Below are 19,962 nucleotides of genomic sequence, written 5' to 3'. Positions count from 1 at the left end.
TCAATTTCATTCAATCCAAATCACTATTATCATTTCTATTGCTTACCTAATTTTACTTATCTGCATGCATTTTAATTAAAATATAATAATTAATAATTAAATTTGAATTATGGTAATACTAACCGAAATTTTCTCGAATCACTCCTTGTCCACCTTCTCCTTTCCTTTCTCGGAAAATGACTCTTACACGACATTAGCAATTGAACTTTGGAACCTCAAATCTTCAATTTCCCCTTTTCTTTCTCTCTTTTCTTCCTTTCCTTCTTTCCTTCTCTGTTTCGTTTGCCTATTCTGTTTCTATCTTTTTCATTTCTATTCTCTTTTGTTATATATATAATATAATATAATATATTAATAATAATATAATATAAAAACATAATCATTAATTACGTATATATATAATATATATTTTTTAAATTTAAAAATATCTTAGATTTTTAAGGTTAAACCGCCTCAACTTTAGGAAAAGACATAATTACCTATTTGGTCCTTTTAACTTTTCTTTAATCTATAATTAAATTTTATCTCTATTGCAATCTAATCCTTTTTCATAATTAACCACAATTTAGACAAATTGACTTAATTAAAACCTAATTAACTACACAACTAACTTCATAAATATTTATATAAATATCTATGAATCCGATTTACCGAAACGGAGTCTCTAGAATACATTTTCTTTTTAAACTTTGTCCTTTTTAATCAATTAACCATCGAAATGTTAAAATTTCTTAACGAAACTTTAATACTATCCTAATGACACTCCGTAAATATTTATAAAAATATTTACGGCTCAGTTTATAATATCAAGGTCTCGATACCTCGTTTTCGACCCAATTTACCTAATAATTTCTTTTAAATTATAAAATTCACTAATTTTAGAAATATTTCTAAAATCACGCTTAACTTATAATTATTAATTAATAAAATTTTCTAACTTTTTCATCGAATTTAGTGATCTCAAATCATTGTTCTGACACTACTGAAAATTGGGCTGTTACAGGATCTATGAGGTTATTTGCATGTTAAGATGGAAGGAGGGTCCAGTTTTTCAGTTGTTGGACCACCAGTCTTCGATGGAGACAATTATCAGATGTGGGCAGTTCACATGGAGACTTACCTAAAGGCTTTGGATATTTGGGAACCTATAGAAGAGGATTACGAGGTCCCACCTCTTTCAACAAATCCTACTGTGGCACAGATTAAAGCACAAAAGGAAAAGAAGACAAGGAAATCAAAGGCAAAAGCTTGCTTATTTGCAGCTGTGTCTCAAATGATTTTCACACGAATAATGTCTTTGAAATCAGCAAAGGAAATCTAGGATTACCTCAAGGCTGAATATGAAGGAGATGAGAGGATTCGTGGAATGAAAGTCCTAAATCTAATCAGGGATTTTGAGTTGCAGAAGATGAAGGAGTCTGAGTCAGTGAAAGAATATTTTGTCAGACTTCTCAGCATTGCCAACAAGGTGAGATTGCTTGGTTCTGAGTTGAACGACTCTAGAATCGTAGAAAAGCTGCTGGTCACTGTTCTAGAGAAGTTTGAAGCCACCAGTACTACTCTGGAGAACACCAAGGACCTGTCAAAGATCTCTCTCGTAGAGCTCTTGAATGCTTTACAAGCACAAGAGCAAAGAAGATCCATGAGGCAAGAGGGAGTGATAGAAGGGGCCTTACCTGTCAAGCATCAAGACAACAACAAGTATAAAAAAAAAGAAAAATTTTAAGAACCAGTCGACGAGTGGAGAAAATTCATCAGGCAATTATCAGAAGAGCAAAAGAGGAGGTGTCAAGAAATCCTACCCACCTTGTCACCATTGTAAGAAGAAATGTCATCCACCATTCAAATGTTGGAAAAGACCTGACGCCAAATGCTCCAAATGCAATCAACTTGGACATGAAGCAGTGATTTGCAAGGTCAAAGGCCAGGTACAAGAAGTAGATGCACAGGTAGTTGATCAAGAAGAAGAAGATCAATTGTTCGTGATTACCTGTTTCTCAGGCAAAGAATCAAGTGAGAGCTGGTTGATTGATAGTGGGTGCACAAATCACATGACGTATGACAAGGAGCTCTTCGAGGAATTGAGAAACACTGAAGTCAAAAGAATGAGGATTGGAAATGGTGAGTACTTGGAAGTCAAGGGAAAAGGCACAGTAGCTATTACAAGCTATGAAGGTACAAAATTCGTTTCAGATGTTTTGTTTGTACCTAAAATTGATCAAAATCTCTTAAGTGTTGGTCAGTTGCTAGATAAAGGCTATAAAGTGCTATTTGAGAATAAGCAGTGCTTGATCAGAGATGCTAATGGCAGAGACTTGTTCAATGTCAAAATGAAGGGAAAAAGTTTTACTTTTAATCCAATGGAAAAGGAGCAAATGGCTTTTAAATCCAGAGTTAGTGCTACTAAGACTTGGCATAAGAGACTTGGGCACTTTCACCATTGAGGATTGCTTCAAATGCAGTCGAAGAAACTAGTGGAAGGACTTACAGACATTGATGATGATCTACCTTATTGTCGAGCTTGCAAATTTGGGAAACAACATAGACAACCCTTTCCTAAACAAGCCTGAAGAGCCTCGAAGAAGTTACAGCTTGTTCATACTGATCTTTGTGGTCCTCAGAGAATGCCTTCGTTAAATGGTAACCTCTATTACATAGCCTTTATTGATGATCTAACAAGAATGTGTTGGATTTTTTTGTTGAAGCAAAAATCAGAAGTTGCTGGTGTGTTTTGGAAATTCAAAGCTAGAATTGAGAATGAAAGTGGATGCATGATTCAGATTTTAAGATCTGATAATGGCAAAGAGTATACTTCAGAAACTTTTAATAGGTTTTGTGAAGAGGCTGGAATTGAACATCAGTGGACGGCGCCATACACTCCACAACAAAATGGAGTCAGTGAAAGGAGGAATATATTCATAATGGAGATGACTCGATGTATGCTTCATGAGAAGAATCTTCCAAAAGGCTTTTGGGGAGAAGCTGCAAACACTGCTGTGTTCTTGCAAAATCGGATTTCAACAAAAGCTGTAAAGGATCAGACGCCATTTGAAGCTTGGTATGGTTACAAACCTTCTTTAAAGTTTCTTAGAGTGTTTGGCTGCTTGTGTTTCACTTACATTCCACAGGTCAAGCGTGATAAGCTTGACAAAAAGGCAGAAGCTAGCATTTTTGTTGGGTATAGCACTGTATCTAAAGCTTACAGAGTCTTTCAACCACACACTGGACGTGTTATTGTGAGCAGAGATGTTTATTTTGTTGAAAATGAGCAATGGAATTGGGAAGACTCGACCAAGACGAACCAAACTTATAGTGCACCAAATTGTTTTACCATTGGCAGCACGTTAGAAGAGCTTGAAGATGAAGGGCAAGATGTTTTGGCTGATGACGCACCTGTCAGAGGTACAAGGCTGCTCTCCGACATTTACCAAAGATGTAACATGGCTATTTGTGAGCCTGCAGGGTATCATGATGCAAAAAAATAGTCAACATTGGATGGCTGCAATGAAGGATGAGCTTGCGATGATCGAGAAAAACAAAACTTGGGAGTTGGTTGATCGACCTCTGAACAGAAAGATAATTGGAGTTTGCAGCATCTAAACAAGGAGGAGTGTTAAGATCATGTGTTTAAGATTGCTGTCATTTAATTTTTTCTGTTACTAAGTTTGAATAATTCTCCTTGACTTTAGGAGATTAGATTTTTTATTTGTTTGGTATCTTGTTACCATATTTTTAACAGATTTTTAGAACCTCTTTTTTCTATTTTTAGTCTTGAATTTTCTGTATTTAAACCGTTGAGGTGCAAATCAATTAATATATTCCAGTCTTCAATTATTTTTCTACTTAAAACTTCTCGTCTCTTCTTTCTGCTTCAAATCTCTCGATCAACCATCAAAGTTCGAGCTCTAAACACCAACATAAATAATGCCAATAGTTTCTTGTCTATATTCTACCAAATTCTCTCCTTTTGATAACTCCCATCAGTTGAAAGCTCTTGTTTTGTTGTTGTTTACTTGTAAGCAACTTGCAGATTTTGGGGAGAGCTTACTTATGCATGCAACACACCTGTTTGGTGAGATTGAAAGAGTAAAAAATTATAGCTATATGAATACCGTTGTCTCTTCAACATTGCCTGTATTCTTCGGTGCATTGCCTGAAGATGTCTCTAGAAATCCTAAATTAATATCTGCAACCAATTAAGCTATTCACTCCACTAGTATTAAACCATGGAAAATTATTCACAACTTTCTCTCTTATTAATAAATTCTTTCCTAATTTATAAAGGGTTTATATATACATATATAAATAGACATTGGTTGGGGAAAAGATTTGAATCTACCCTTTCAATCATACAGTTATTAAATCAAATTTTTGGAGTTAAAAATAGATAATAATTTAATGTACTTCAAATAACAAATCGACAGGTGATAAGTTACAAAAATTCTTCTTGAGATCATCATTTGTTGTCGGAATTAAATAGGATATAATTTTTGTAAATAATATTATAGTACATAGAGAAAAATACTAGGAAAATGTAAAGGGAAGAAAATTAGTATGAGTTCTTTTTTTCACCTCTTAATTATTATCATCATCATAAACATCTTCCTCTTCATCACTTCGTTGTATGCAAACAAAATTTTAAGAAGAAATTTTCATTATTCAAAGAAAATTAAAGGGATTGTCATGTTAATCCATTTTTTAAAATCTATGGAAAAAAAGGGAGATTTACTTACTCCGATATGATTCATTAGCACCAAATCGTCTAGAAATAGTGTTCGACCTAAAGACGCGGATTAGAAACATCCAGTTACAAACAACCTTTATTAAAAGAAGGAATTAAGAAAGAACTTTGGATGATTTTACTCATAAATTTAAATCTAGTTCTTCATATGGTAGGCTTACCAGTGTTGGAGGTTGAGTGATGGAGACAACTGAAGGTTTGGCAACAGCCTAATTACTCACTTTTTTCTTTTTCTTTCACCATCTTAACATCGACTAACAAAAAGAGGAAGAAGAAGAAGAAATGAGAGAAGTGAAGAAATAAGTTTGAATGGGAGAAGAAATAAGATTCTTTGAACGAAAAGAAAGAGAATAAAGGTGCATACTAGCTCTAAATAATGTCGGCTATCAAAAAACATAAATATTTTTTGTTAAGGTTAAAAATTTTAATTAAAATATCAACACTAGAGGTGCTTCGGGCCAGGCCCGGAAAAAAATTTCAGCCTGATTGCTAGGCCCGGGCCCGGCCCAGCCTGAAATATGGGCCTAAAATTTTGCCCAGACCCGGCCCGTGGAGAAAATATGAGGCCCGGGCCAGGCCCGACCCATTTTTTTTACTAATTAATGTTATTAAAATTATATCAAATATCAAATTATATTTCATAATCATACTCAATTTAATAAGTAAGACAAAAGTAGTCAAAAATTACTTATTTTGAGTATCAAATAAAATTAATTACCAAATACAAAATCCAGATAATAAAATTTTAACTAATTAAAATCCAATTATTTAGAAAATATATATTTTTCAGCTAATTTCGTAATGTTTCGCAGTGGATTACCATAATAACCATAAATGGTAGCTAGGGACTATATTTATAAATATAAAAGGAAGCAAACAGCCATAAACACTTGTTGCAAACTTGATTGGTTTCCTAAACCTAATTTTGAAGATGAAGAAGACTCCATTACAATTGCAAAAAGCTGATTCGCCCCCAAATTTGCATTTCCCAAAGGTAATTTATGGCCTCACAATTTTATACTAAATCTGTTTGTTCTTGGCTATATTTTGTCTTAATTATTTCATTATTTTTTAATTAAAGCTAGTTTAATACAGTGATACGTAGTAAGGTCTGTCATTGCTTTTCATCAAATGAGAGAATAGCAAATAAAGTCTGCCATTGCTGAGATGTATATTATAATATAATGATTTAGCCATATGATTGTTGTTAACCATAATAATCACAACAAAATCAAGCATTGAAAATCCCAATCTATAATTTTGCTTCACTGAAAATCCCAATCTGTAATTTTGCTTCAAACTATCTTTGAGATAAGAAAACATAAGAAAACATAAGTTAAACCCCACAAGTACATATACCAAAATGACTTTGGAAAATTAAGCAACAAACCAAAATATTCATACATTAATCCATCAACATATTTAATTTCATAACAAAATATAAATTGTAAGCTAAATTAAATTTTAAACATTTAGAAAGAAAGTATCTTAAAAAGCTACCGAAGAAACATCATCATCGTCATCGTCGTCATCGTTCTTTTTGCAACCAATTTCTAACATGAAATAAGAATAAATAATTAGATAATAAAATTGATGAAAAAATAAGAAAAAATTCGAACAATAATACGAGAATAATAATTACCTGCTGAAAATCCCTTAGCTCGCATCCAATCATCCAAGCAAACAACGGCTTGAACCATTTTTGGCTTAAGTGAACTCCTCAAATGTGTGATAACTTTCTTACCCATGCTAAAAGCCGATTCAGAAGCTACAGTCGATATTGGAATTGCCAAAAGATCACGAGCCAATAATGAAAGCTCATTGTATCAAACTGAACTTTTGCTCCAATAATCTAAAACATCTATTTGACTATTCAACTCAAGCTCTGGTTCTTCCAAATAAATGTCTAACTGTGACTTCTCACTCCTAGTGCTAGATTCATTTAAATATCGTTTATAATCATCACTCTCATCAAAATATCCCACAAAATCAGCACTATTATCATTGTGTTCATCCAAACCAGAATTAACAGGATTTTTATCCGAAACATTAGAACCCCCAGCCAAAGAGGAAGACGTGGATTTGGATTTCTTAACATACTCATCAAACAAGAGTCTAAGATTGCAAAGAATGGTCTCAACAAAATCTGAAGCATGAATACCATAGATTGTATTAAAGCAATACTGCACATAATTCAACTTGTAACGAGGATCTAAAATTGCAGCACATGACAATATCAACGAATACTCAGCCCAATACTTATTAAATTTCTCTTGCATTTGCTTAACCATTGGAGTTAAAAATGAATGCGGACCTTTAACTGTATCAAGAAAGACCTTGTGAACCTTCCAAACCCCTCTAAAATAAAGATTGGCCGTTGGATAATTAGAACCAGAAAAAATACAAGTCACATCATAAAAGACTTTCAAAAATTTGCAAAGAATAGCAACATTTCTCCACTCCTCGTTAGAAAGTGCAAACATTTGATAATCTTTATCCCGTTGGCCCCAATAATCTAGCACATCTTTATAGCAAAGAGAAGATTCAAGCATCAAATAAGTAGAATTTCATCTCACACACACATCTTGACGCAACTTTTTGGTCACATTCAAATGAAAACTTTTGTCGGCCACATCATAAAATCTTTTCCTACGAATTCCTGACTTTTTTATGTACCTAATTCCGTTTCGAATCTTACCAACAACATCATCAGCAAGTTCCAAACCAACTTTAACTATAAGATTCAATATATGTGCACAACATCTAACTTGAAAAAAAGCACCATCACACAAAATAGCTCGGTTTGCACGAAAACGATTTTTAAGACAAGAAACCATAACATCATTATAAGAAGCATTATCCAAAGTGATGCTAAAAATTTTCTTATCTATACCCCATTGAGATAAACATAAAACAAGTTCATCTGCTATGTTCAAACCATCATACGGAGGAAATAAAGCTCTAAACCTTATGATTCTCTTTTGTAGCTTCCAATTTTTGTCAGCCCAATGAGCAGTAATGCAAATATATTCATCATTAGTATGCTCTGAGTTCCAATTATCGGAAGTTAGACAAATTAAACCAGGTGCTTTAGCCAACTCTTCTTTAACACGATCTCTCACTTTTGCATAGTACATTAAGACATCCCTAACAGCTGTATGTCTACTTATATTCTTAAAATTAAGATTAGCAATTCTCATCCTGTATCTAAAGCCCGGTTCTTCAACTATCCTAAACGAATGCTTGTCACACACAAGAAAAGTAGAAATAGCTTTACGACATTCATCAGCATTAAACTTGTAGTTTTTTATAGATGGAACACCTTCGGGTGATGGCTGAGTGGCTATGGTGTATTGAGTGATGTCCTTATTAACTTTTTTCAAACAACTATTTAGATGATGTCTTAAATGAGAGGTTTCACTAGAAGATTTAGCAGAGAAGATAGTCTTACAGTGATTACATTGTACCTTCAATTCATTTTTGTTCTCGCATTCAAGCTTTGTCATTTCATCCCACACCTTTGAAGTGGTAGACTTTGACGTTTGAGAGAACTTTCATACTCATAAAACCCATCATCCACAGGTATAGGAGTGTTTGAACTAGCCATAGTCATAAAAATTCAAGTCCTGCAATCCAAAAATAATCTTATTTATAACTCGGTTATTGAATATATAGTTATATATATCTACATGTATTAAAATTAAATAATCTTAAATTTAATCAATGCCATGCACCTTCAAAATGGCACTACATTTGTGGGTAAATTACGATTTACGACATCTAATCATAAAAATATTGGATTTTAAATTTCATTTTGGGCAATTAAAGACATAGTTTTCTAGTATTTTATTAAAAACGGTAAGTAATTATTTTAGATTTAAATACATTAGGACATCAACATTTAATGTGTTACAAATTAAATGTATATTCATAACAGTATATTAAAAGTTAAAACATTATATTAAAACAATATATTTATAACAATATATTAAAATAATATATTAAAAAAGTATATTTATAATAGTATATTAAAAGTTAAAAGTTAAAACAATATATTACAAATTTTATAACAGTAATCAGTATATTAAAACAGTATATTATATTCAAAATTATTGTTTTAATCAAAAAATTAACAATATTAATTATTTAGTTAATAACATTATAAAAATATAAGCTCCAATTTATGTTAAAAAATAAAGTATAGAAACTAAAATTTAATCATTTTGGTAAAAGGATATAAAGATTAAAGTTTAGTTGTAACTTGTAAGCATAATAGAGGAATAAAATGATATTCGACCATTTTCATATAAAAATAAATACATATTACATAATAGTATAATAACGAACTCATATACGAGATAATAAACTAGTTATTTAACTACGCTAGCCTTGTGATACAAGATCAAACTTGTCACACGTCTTTAAGTAATACTAAAAAAACACACATCATTTACGAAAAGATCTGAGTTTGATTGTTTCGAAGGAAAGGATGTGATAGCAACCTCTAAGTGATAGCAACCTGACTGGGCCTGCTGTTTTTCTGCCTCAGTAGCTTGTTTCTGCAATAAAACAAAGCAAAAACAAAAAAGATGAGATTAAAATTATGAATAACATGTACAAAATACAATGGGAAATGTTACTACTGCAAGAAGTGAAGTAATAATGGAATGAGCAAAGAGTTGTCAGCATCTACGCCCCTAGAAGATATAAACTGGAGTTTGATTTCTAGATAAGTGATAGGTGAATACAATACTCGACTAAGCATGGCACATAAAAAAACACACTGCTTTCTTCCTGTTATTGATCAACCAAAACAGAGAAACATGCTAACCTGGGAAATGATTTCCCCTTTGTTAGATGCATTTATTTATTTTTAAGGATAATCACTTATTTAGCCCTTTTAACTTTATAAAAAAAGTCATTTTGAGTCTCTATTTAATTTTTTATCTCTTTATCCCTTGAATACAAAATTACTTAGAACCCAAATTGATCTAAACTCAAATCTAATCCTAAAATTTATTCAAATTTGAAATAACATAAATCTAAAATTAAACCAACAAAAAAGACAAAAATAACATAGCTTTCAAAGATCAAAATTTAAGTCAACTAATATTTAAATTTAATAATTAAGAGTCTGATTTTATTTTCAGAATCGATGACTTAAAAAGACAAAAATATGAGTCTACTAATATTTAAATTTAACAATCATTTACTAGAAACAAATTGATGAATGACAAGGGAAAGAGGAGAAGAAAAAAAAAACAAAATAAGAGATGAGAGTGTATGAACATCCACTTCTACAGCGTATGTATAACTTATATCTAATGAATTCTAAATTGAGAAATTGAAAATCGATCTAAATTAGGTCATTTGTAGAGCTAACTGCTAAGTAAGAAAAATGGAGAAATTGAAAATCGGTTTATGGAATATAAGTGAAGTAATAATGGAATGAGCAAAGAGGGTTGGTTGTTTGTTTTTTTGGACCACTACTGAACATGTTCTTAGACCTATCAAAATCATTTCATTATCAAAGTCCTATTTCTCTTATGTTCATTAAAACTTGTTTGGTCTGTTTTCATACAAGAAGAGAATTTAAAACAGTGTCTCTTTCTTTTTTGGAAGTGTTGGTTTGAGCCACATATTTTGTAATTTTTTGACAGCTCAAAGGAACTGAGACATGTGTTGAGATCTCAATAAAAAGAACATGTACAGAATCACTGATTTGAACTCCACGTCTACTACTAAAGTGAAAACAAGGCATCAATATTCAATGGTAGTAAGTTAATAATGGCATAAACAAGAAAAGAATAGAAAAGCAGAAAATCGAAGCATGTCACCGTCAGTTACTAAACTCAGCAATAAAGAGCAGCCTTCTCTTAAGTACATGATTAAAATGTAAAGCTCCAAAATTTCAATTGAAATGAAAACTAAAGTGAAGATTGAAGAAGAATCGAAGCATGTTACCTTGAACTTGTTGATTTGAAGGGTGTGGGTCGGAAGTTGCAGAAGAGTCGAAGTGAAGAGAACAACAACGCCACCTACTGTCTTGGAGTGGAGGTGGAGGACCGGACACCGGAGGTGGGATGGTGGATCGATGGAGGACTAGAGGTGGGTTTTCGATTTGGGGAAAAAAAGGGAGGACGGGAGGGGTTAGGGATTTGTATTGTATCTGAAGTGAAGTGAGTCTAACGGGGTTGGGGAAATGGGGAGGGGAAATGGGAGAAATGTAAAATGTAATTATGTAAATGTAATATTAAATTTAAAATATATATAATAATTATATCCGGGCCGGGCCGCCCGGCCCATGAGCAGCTCTAACCAACACCCCAAAACATGATTTTAACACTAAAAAACCATGAAAACTGTAACGTCCCAAATGCTATAACTTATTTGAGTGTTATTTGTGACATATATATTGATTTGGTTTAGTGGTTAAGTGTTGGGATGTGTGCTTAATGCCTTGTTGTTTGATTTCTTTTTATTAATTTTATTCCAAAATCTAGCTTGTCAGGCTTAAAAATATTTGTTATTTGTGACATGTAGACCTGCCCATGGGCCGGGTCGGGCTGGGCTCACAAAAAATTTTCAGCCCGTTTACTAGGCCCGGGCCTGACCCGGCCCGAAATATGGGTCTGAGATTTTGCCCAGGCCCGGCCTGAAGAAAAAAATGGGGCCCGAGCCCAGCCCGGCCCGTTTTTAATTAAAATTATTTTTTTAATAAAATTAAAACTAATTGTTATTAAAATTAATTGTTAGTAAAATTATCAAATTATTAATTGTTAATTGTATTAATTGTTGTAATAAAATCTAACATTTGATTAGTAAATTTATCAAATTATTAATTGTATTAATTGTATTAATTGTTGTAACAAAATCTAACATTTGATTAGTAAAATAAACTTGACGTTTTATTATTATTATTTTGTAACACTAGTCAAGGAAATGAAAGTAAATAAACTTAAAATAAAAAACTATTATATTTTAAAAATAAAAAATATATATTTAATATTTTTCGGGCCGGGCCCGGGCTAAAAAAATCTTGCCCGAGGTCTGGCCCATTTTTTAAACGGGCCTAAAATTTTACCCAAGCCCATATTTCGGGCCTATATTTTTACCCAAACCCTCTCAAGGCTCAAGCACCATCGAATTTGAAAGACATAATAATCAAGTTTCCTTATTCAACAAAAGAGGTATGTATTTCTTCAAAAACAAAAAACACAATATCTGTCTCTTCAACATTGCACGTATTCTTCAATTCATCACCTGAAGATGTCCTCAAAAATCCTTAATTAATATTTGCAACCAATTAAATTGTTCATACCACTAGCCTTAATAAATTATTCGCTACTTTCTCCCATCTTAATAAATTCTTCCCTAATTTAAAAAGTTTATATATATATGCATACATAAATATGCATTGATTGGGGAAAAAGATTTGAATCTACAATTTCGATCATATTGTAATTGAACCGAAAGTTCGGTATGAAAGATAAATACTATTTTAATGTACTGTAAATAATAAACCAACACATGATAAGTTATATAAATTATTTTCGGGATCATCATTTTTCAAAATTAGATAGAATTTTTTTTTAAAAAATTATATTATAGTGCTTAGAGAAAAATACTAGAAAATTGTAAAAGGAAGAAAATTAGTATGCTTTTTTTTTCACTTCATTTTTGTCATCATCAAAAACATTTTTCTCCTCATCACTTAGTTGCATGCAAATAAAATTTTAAGAATAATTTTTCATTATTCAATGAAAATTTCGGAAATAAGAAAGTTAATTCAATTTTTTTTCCATTCCATGTAAAAATAAGAGATATTTACTTGCTCCATTGTGATTTGTTAGCATGAAATTATCTAGAAACGATGTCAAACCTAAAGACAAATTAGAAACATATAATTAAAAATTGTCTTTGCTATAAAAATGAATTAAGAAGAAATTTTGGATGATTTTAATCGTAAAGTTAAAACTATTTCTTGGTGGTAGGATTGGCGGTGTTGGAGATTGAGTGATGGAGACGGCTAAAGGTTTGGCAAAAACCTCATTACTCAATTTTTCTTTTCTTTCATCATCTTACATCCATTAACAAAGAGAGGAAGAAGAAAAAATAAGAGAAGAGAATAAATAAATTTGAGTATGAGAAGAATAAATTTGTTTTAGTGAGATGAGAGAGAATGTATAATGATACACATTGCCATTGAGTAATGCCAAATGGTAAAATATATAATCTTTTGTCAAGGCTAAATTTTTGTTGATAAAATATCAACCCCCAAATAAGGTTACAACATTTAGAAACCACAAAAAATCCAAATAAAAAACACACCTAAAGGAAAAACAACAAAAATGCCACTACACCAACTTTTACACTCGTCAACATTAAGAAAAAAATGTTCCTCTTAGTTTAAGATTTAAGAATTTAAGATGTTCCCCTCAAGATGATCGAGATGGAGATTTTACAAGATAGTGTTGGAATTAAATATAATTCATGTTATGGCTAACTGTATTTAGCTTCTTTATCTACCAAAAAATTAAAAAATAATTATTCATATAAAAATTATTAAAAATGCTATATTTAAAAATAATTATTTTTTAAACAATGTAATAATGAAGTTAATGGTACTAAAATATAGTAGTTATGCCAAGGTCAAAATGTCGTTTTTGGTTTGATTAATTAATAACAAATGGTAATAATGATTGTCATAATTTATTTAGAATAATGGTTGAAGTTTTTGTCTAACATTTAAATTACACGAATTTAAATTAGTGTAAAAAATAAATTTTATTTTAAATAAATATTAATGTTATACATAAATTTGGATTCAATATATAATTTAATACAAAATTTGTAATTTATACAATAGCCAATATATGAGTCATATATATGCATAGAACTTTGATCTTTATCTATTTAAACACACCTAAATTCCCCTTGTTTGATATGATAATTATATACTGCATATAAATATCTTATTTTTTTTTCATTTTATATTTTTATCCTGTAAACACTTCAAGGGTTAAATTATAAGTAACTTTGAATACATATGAAATATTTGCTGATCTTTTCATAAAACAAATTAACAAAAAAGTGAATGAGAAGTAGATAAATTAATGAACATAAATCATTTCAAGAATAATATTTAAAATAGATAAATAAATAAAGTAAATTGAAAACATATTTTATGAAGTGATTAACTCTAATCTCATTATTTTTTAACACTATTTTCTATCAAATAATTCTATCAGATAATTTTTATTCTAAATTGTAAACGTATTTAACTGAAAATATTTTCAACTAATCAAATGGGCCCTAATTCTTCTATTACTTATATGCAGGTGTATATCTATAAGTTGATGAGAATGGGAAACACAATTGAAGCCACAAAATCATGAACATGTGAAACAAACAGATCCCGTGTCCACTTGTTTTTTTGGAGGTATTAATGAAAAGGACCTCCTTTTCCTTCTTTTTTTTTCTCTTCTTCAAGATAATGAGATTCAATTAGGTACTATTATAATTATTATGGACCAATGAAGTGTTGGCACTTGCCACATCACCTGTTTACTTCAACCCTAGCCCTAAATCCTTTTACCTAACTACATGCCTTTATTTTTTCCATTTCATGTTTGCCCTTATAGATCTCCTATCATATTCATATTATATTTTCTATACATGCAACTATACTACAAAAGTGAAGGGAATATGAGCTACAAATACAAGGATCGAACCCTAACTAAAACCAACCAACTCGAATCCACCTAAGTTTGGTCACTAGACAAGTGAAATGATTGACATATTCATAAGGGTGAACTGTATTTACCCAGAATTCAATATAAACCGAAACCAAACCAAACACCATGGACAAACTATCCGGTACTATATCCTTGCCCAGAACTAGAAACAAACTATTTAGCTCTCAGCAACTGAGAGCGTGCAGGGTCAAGACTCGTTAGAATAGAGAAAGTGATAATAAACCTCACCTTCCTCGGGTAATTGAAAACATGGAAATGTGCTTTAAAATATTTACCTTTCTAGATTTACTTCTCTGATGGTGGTTCAGTTATGCCTTGCAACAGATGAAGAACTCTTCGGAGCTGTGACTAGTTTCATATAGCAATAGTTCGAAGATATAAGGGGGGAGAAAATTAAGCAGGGATCAAAGAATCTATACAACAATGTATGAAAGAGTAAATGCGGTTGTCGTTGACAAACAAAGCTGTAAAATTTTCAGATGTACATATGATACCCAATAGCAAAACACTAATCTCAATTCTCCATGTTTACACACAACTCTCATACCCAAATTCTGTGAGTAGATGTTTTAGCACCATGTCAAATGAAACAAATGTGGGCACTTTGTTGTTACATTTTGAGCTGCCAAAAATCAAATCTAAGTTAGAATGCCGTTATACAATTATGACGAGAAAATTGCATTCAAACAGACCATGTAAATGCAGGCAAGATAATAAACCTGCATTTTGAATATGAGTGAAAGTGTAACTGCACTATGCAAAAACATGTACCACCATAAGAAGTTAGCTCTGATATGAGTATCACAATACAGTTGATGATCAATATATGGCAATTTATATAACTACAAATATACAACTCCAATGGTTAAATAACAGAACTATATTTTTTTTCACACTTTTCCATCAAGCACAGTCCTAATTCATGAGCAACCAAAGTATGCACAATTATGGAGACCTTGATGATTAACAAAATGCCTTTTTGGCAGAATATAATTGATTTTATAAACCAAATTTGCTAAATACGCGACTCACTTTACTAGACACAAACGAAAACCAGAATAGCTGGAGACGGCAGCAAGATGGTATGATTGCAGAGATCAGTCTTTATAGAAAACCCCCTAAATAAAATTTTAACCTATTTTGGAGAGAAAGATATGCACCTTCTTCAAGTAGGCATAAATTGAACCTAAACCTTATCCCAGTTCCGCTGCACCCTAACATTTTAGCTAACAATTAATTCTCTTTTAGAAAGGTAAAGAGGGGATTAACAATAAGTTCAAACTCCTTACAAGGTTATTAAGCAAACATGGATTATCAGCATATCATCAACTCAACTGAGCATATTGAATTTAAGTTCCCAGATAATATAATACCACTATTTCAACAGCATCAAAATTTATTCAGATTGGTTGATTGAACCACAGTTGGAGTGGGGAAGAACTTGCGCTCAAGTCTTCAATTGACACCCATCCCGGGTTCAATCCGGGGACAGCCCTACCCCTTATTAAAAAAAATCAGATTGACATTTGACATTGGTCAGTATGAATGCAAGAGAAGGCACATGCAGCATTAAAAGAGAAGAATCAAAAGCTACTAGCCACTCTCAGTATTAAGATGTTCACTAGATTTCAGCAAGATTTCTCTCAAAAAAAAAAAAAGCAGTCTAAAGAAAATAGAAAAGGTTTAACGCCTCAGTGCTAAGACCACAAGTATCTTCAGAAAGCTTAACAATAAAATAACATGCAAGACAATCTATACACAAGTTTGAGAACTTGGCAGGAGTTAATTCCATGGGTTACAATGTCAGTGCCACAAGTTCATAAACAGCAAGTATATAATGAAATTATGATTCTATATTTTAATTCCTCACCTTGACACCCTCACAACTACTACTTTTCTCCACAACTTATGTTCTCCTTCACCTTATTACCTAAATAAAAAGACAACCCAACTGCCACTCTTTTGTGGAACAACACCTCAATCGGATGCCAATATTCCAGAATAAAACAGTAAAATTCCCTACATTATCATTGTACTTTTTAACTTCTCATATCAAAAGCTAAGCTACACTATGGGTTTTGAAAGCACAAGACAAGAAAGTTTTTGATACTTAATCAAGTTCAGACTTCTCCTTTCCCTCGAAAGGTTAAGATAGGATTAAACACGTATAACCTCAAAAATGTATTATTTATCTCCACCTTCATATTTATCAACTACACTCTTTATAGATAATTACCAAGTTGAATGAACAGTGAGCACACAAAATGAAGTGCTAACAAACTCAAATTGTAGTTCTTGCTCAGTGACTCTACTAGTGTCATTTTACAAATATTTTTATAAAGAAAGACGAAAGATGGTTTTGAAATTGTAAGGCATCATGGTGTCAATGAATTCAAGGAAATAATCTAAAACAGCCTTTCAGACATTACATTTGACAGTCAGTGACTTCCAAGAAAAGAATGCATCTATTCGTCTTTGACTAATTACTTCCTATAAAATTCACACAATTGCATGTTTCATTTGTTGATCAAATGCTGCAAGATCCTAAGGCAATAAAAGAACTTCATAACATGCATGAAAATTCGATAATTTGTCATGCTTAGCAGGCAGTCTCATTTTCTTCTCCAGATTCCTCATGACCTTGGAATACCCAAAACTCGGATGAAAAGCTTCACTATATTAGCTGGTAAATTCATTTGATCATCATTCAACACTAAATTTGATTCACAATAAATTGAACTAAAATCCCAACTTTCAGAAACACCAAAATTATCAAGATAGCACTAGAAAAAAGGGTATCATAATGCATACAATTGTTAAAACAGAATAAAGATACTTACAATTCTCAATCCAAATCTTCTTGCCTGGTCTCTGCATTATCACCTGGTGCAGGACCAGGTCCCCGAGCCTGAAACGGCCAAGGCAGCGATATCCTAAAACTCCTCTCGACAGTCCGATTATCCCCATCAGACCTCTGCCCACTATTATCACCGTCATTACCACCACTGGTCCCTTGTGCCCCGCGAACCCTCCTCTCATAATCAGGATCATCAGTAGGCAGCTCGTGACGACACACGGGGCACGAATTATGCAATTCCAGCCACGGCAATAAGCAATCCTTATGATAAAGATGCTTACAGGGCATCTGCTTGGCTTCAGTTCCTTCCTCGAAATCGTCCATGCAAACTGCACACTGGTTGAACTCCGAATTCAAGTTATTCTTCGTTATATTCACCGAAGGCAGCGCTTCAATGGCTGATTTAGATGCGGGTGGGGTCCCATACCGGTTAGGGTCGTTTTCGGCCAGCTGCTGGATCAATTGCTCAAGGCCCGGTCCGATGAAATAATCCCCGATGTTCGCCGGAAGCCGAAAGCCCTGGTCGGACGGATTGTTCTGGATCACGAACTCGATCTGCGCCCCGCTTGAACGCAGATCGTTGAGATGATTCTGGATGAAGGTAAACGGATCGAAAGCGAACGGGTCGCCTCGACCTGAGCGGGTCGGCCCAGATAGGCTAGGGTTATTAGGGTCAATAGAAGCAGAGGATGAGGTAGTTGTGGATGAAGAGGACGGAAAAAGGAGCGGAAGGAGGGAAGCGAACGGATCCGATAACGTCAAGAAAGGGTCATGGAACGGGATTGAGTTCGGATTCGGGTTTAGGAAACCGGAACCTTGATTAGGGTTTGGGTTGTCGTATTCTTCGAGGAAACCCTCGTTGCAAATGGGACAAGTCGGATCAGAAGAGGGAGGGGATATCGTTACGTTAACGGTACGGTTGCATTGGTAGCAAAAGAAAGGCTTATTGGTTACGCCGACGGTGTTAGCGCCGCCGCCGCCGGTGACGTTCCCGTCGGACGACATGTTTCACCTTTTAGGATTGTTTTGGACGGAAGAGCCAGAGAGGAAAATGAAATGTGTATTGAAGGGGGTCTTTTAGGGAGATCAATTTTCTCTTTTTAGAGGCTTCTAGAAGCTATACCAAGTTTAATTAATTACTTTTTAAATAATTAGAGGGTATTTGATGGTCACTATTCACTACCACAATCTAAATTCTTAGCCAACAAATTTTAAATTGTGCCCACCCCCAAGTTATTTTAATTCAATTTTACCTTAATTCACATTATTACTTATAGTAACATAAAAATATATAAATTTATAAATATCTATTATCTTTTAATTTAAAGCTCATGAACAGATTATAATTTATTCAAATATTGTCTCAAAGAATCAAGACTCGACGTTTAACCAATTGGTTAAAGTTGTAAGCTCCATAATCATTGCCTGAGATGGAATCTAGAAATTACTTGTTAGTGGTGTGTGTGCTAGAAATATTTTACTCTGATCAACGATATAAAAATTGCACCAAGAAAATATGAAAATATAATTATTATATAGATAACTTAAATCTAATAGGTTAAAAATCGCTTGCTAGTGGTGCAAGTAGTGGAAGTGATTTACTCCTACGCCTGAGTTGTAAAAAAACAACCACATAAGCGTAACTATTCCCAAAGAACAAATGTAATCAATTAATCTTCTAAAGGTAGTTAATAACTAGAGAAACTAGCTTAAGGTCATGCCCATGCCAGGCTCAACCACCTAAAATCGTTAGGTGGGTCGACAATGTTAGGTCTTGCTTGCTAGACTAATGAAACCACCCATTTAACCATTGCAAATACATGCTCCAAAAAAAACAAATAAGTTGACCTTAAAAACGACAAAGAAATTAAGCATGAACACCGCATAGGGGAAGTTACAAGAACCTTAACCGAAGACAACCTTTAAGCAATATAAGTAGCTATCGTTGTTGAACTTTAAATCTTGGATCGACTGACCACTAACTCTAATCAGCATCAACCCATCAAACAAACAGGCTACATGATTATTGCTTCATTCAAGGTCTTGCTCCTACCCCTGAATGAATCAATCAAATTTCAGCATAAATCTTTCCTTTGAGGAAGTCCCACCTTCCTCAATCCCCTCGGTCCTTCTTTCTTATTCTTGTAGTGGTGCCTCGATTAGCTTCATTCCGTCACCTCCTCTCAAACAACTTAACTAATATTTCATAAGTTCAATTTCCTTCGGCATAGCCCATCAAATGTTTTCCTTCTCTACCTTTTCTAGAATCTCTTTGTAGCAATATCTTGACTCATTTCCTCCTACCCAACTCTAAGATCTCCACTAGACCCGATTAAAGATCGGGTCACTTACCGAAGTCCAAACCGCTCGAATGGTGAAATGGTTGGCCAGAAATGTAGATTTAAAAAATTGACTTAGACAAAAAATAATGCATATTTTTTAAACGAGTCGAGTTTCAGGTAATTTTTTTTTGTTTAGGCTTGATCTGACCCGAATCTATTGTTTTGTTGTTGTTTTCCTATTATTTTGTTGTTATATTGCTATATTTTCTTATTATTGTTTGGATATTATATAACTCATGTTTTATTGTTAATTTTGTTACTATT

General features: G+C 32.9%; 2 protein-coding genes across 5 annotated transcripts; one reads left to right on the top strand and one right to left on the bottom strand.

Moving 5' to 3' along the window:
* The first annotated feature begins 1,030 nt into the window (after window positions 1-1,030).
* Window positions 1,031-3,485, top strand: LOC107898077 (uncharacterized). Its single transcript, XM_016823628.1, has 4 exons — window positions 1,031-1,240; window positions 1,322-1,701; window positions 1,859-2,393; window positions 2,622-3,485. Exons 1-4 carry the CDS (start codon window positions 1,031-1,033, stop codon window positions 3,483-3,485), a joined length of 1,989 nt encoding a protein of 662 aa, XP_016679117.1.
* An 11,375-nt stretch (window positions 3,486-14,860) lies between these two features.
* On the bottom strand, window positions 14,861-18,428 carry LOC107898872 (E3 ubiquitin-protein ligase RING1-like). 4 transcript variants are annotated; one of them, XR_005911933.1, is made up of 4 exons: window positions 17,340-18,428; window positions 15,789-15,999; window positions 15,660-15,713; window positions 14,928-15,121 (listed from the first exon to the last, which is right to left on the bottom strand). XR_005911933.1 is itself a non-coding variant. In NM_001425982.1 (2 exons), the coding sequence occupies exon 1, from the start codon at window positions 18,359-18,361 to the stop codon at window positions 17,345-17,347; it is 1,017 nt and encodes a 338-aa protein (NP_001412911.1). In that variant the 5' UTR covers window positions 18,362-18,388; the 3' UTR covers window positions 14,861-15,121; window positions 17,340-17,344. The 4 variants fall into 4 exon arrangements, 1 of the variants encoding a protein (NP_001412911.1); XR_001684508.2 differs by lacking the exon at window positions 15,660-15,713 and having other exon boundaries at window positions 15,873-15,999; XR_005911934.1 differs by lacking the exon at window positions 15,789-15,999.
* Between the last annotated feature and the right edge of the window lie 1,534 nt (window positions 18,429-19,962).

Source organism: Gossypium hirsutum, chromosome D04 (assembly GCF_007990345.1).
Source record: "Gossypium hirsutum isolate 1008001.06 chromosome D04, Gossypium_hirsutum_v2.1, whole genome shotgun sequence".
Classification (NCBI taxonomy): domain Eukaryota; kingdom Viridiplantae; phylum Streptophyta; class Magnoliopsida; order Malvales; family Malvaceae; genus Gossypium; species Gossypium hirsutum.
This window is presented reverse-complemented; position numbering and strand designations above follow the sequence as displayed.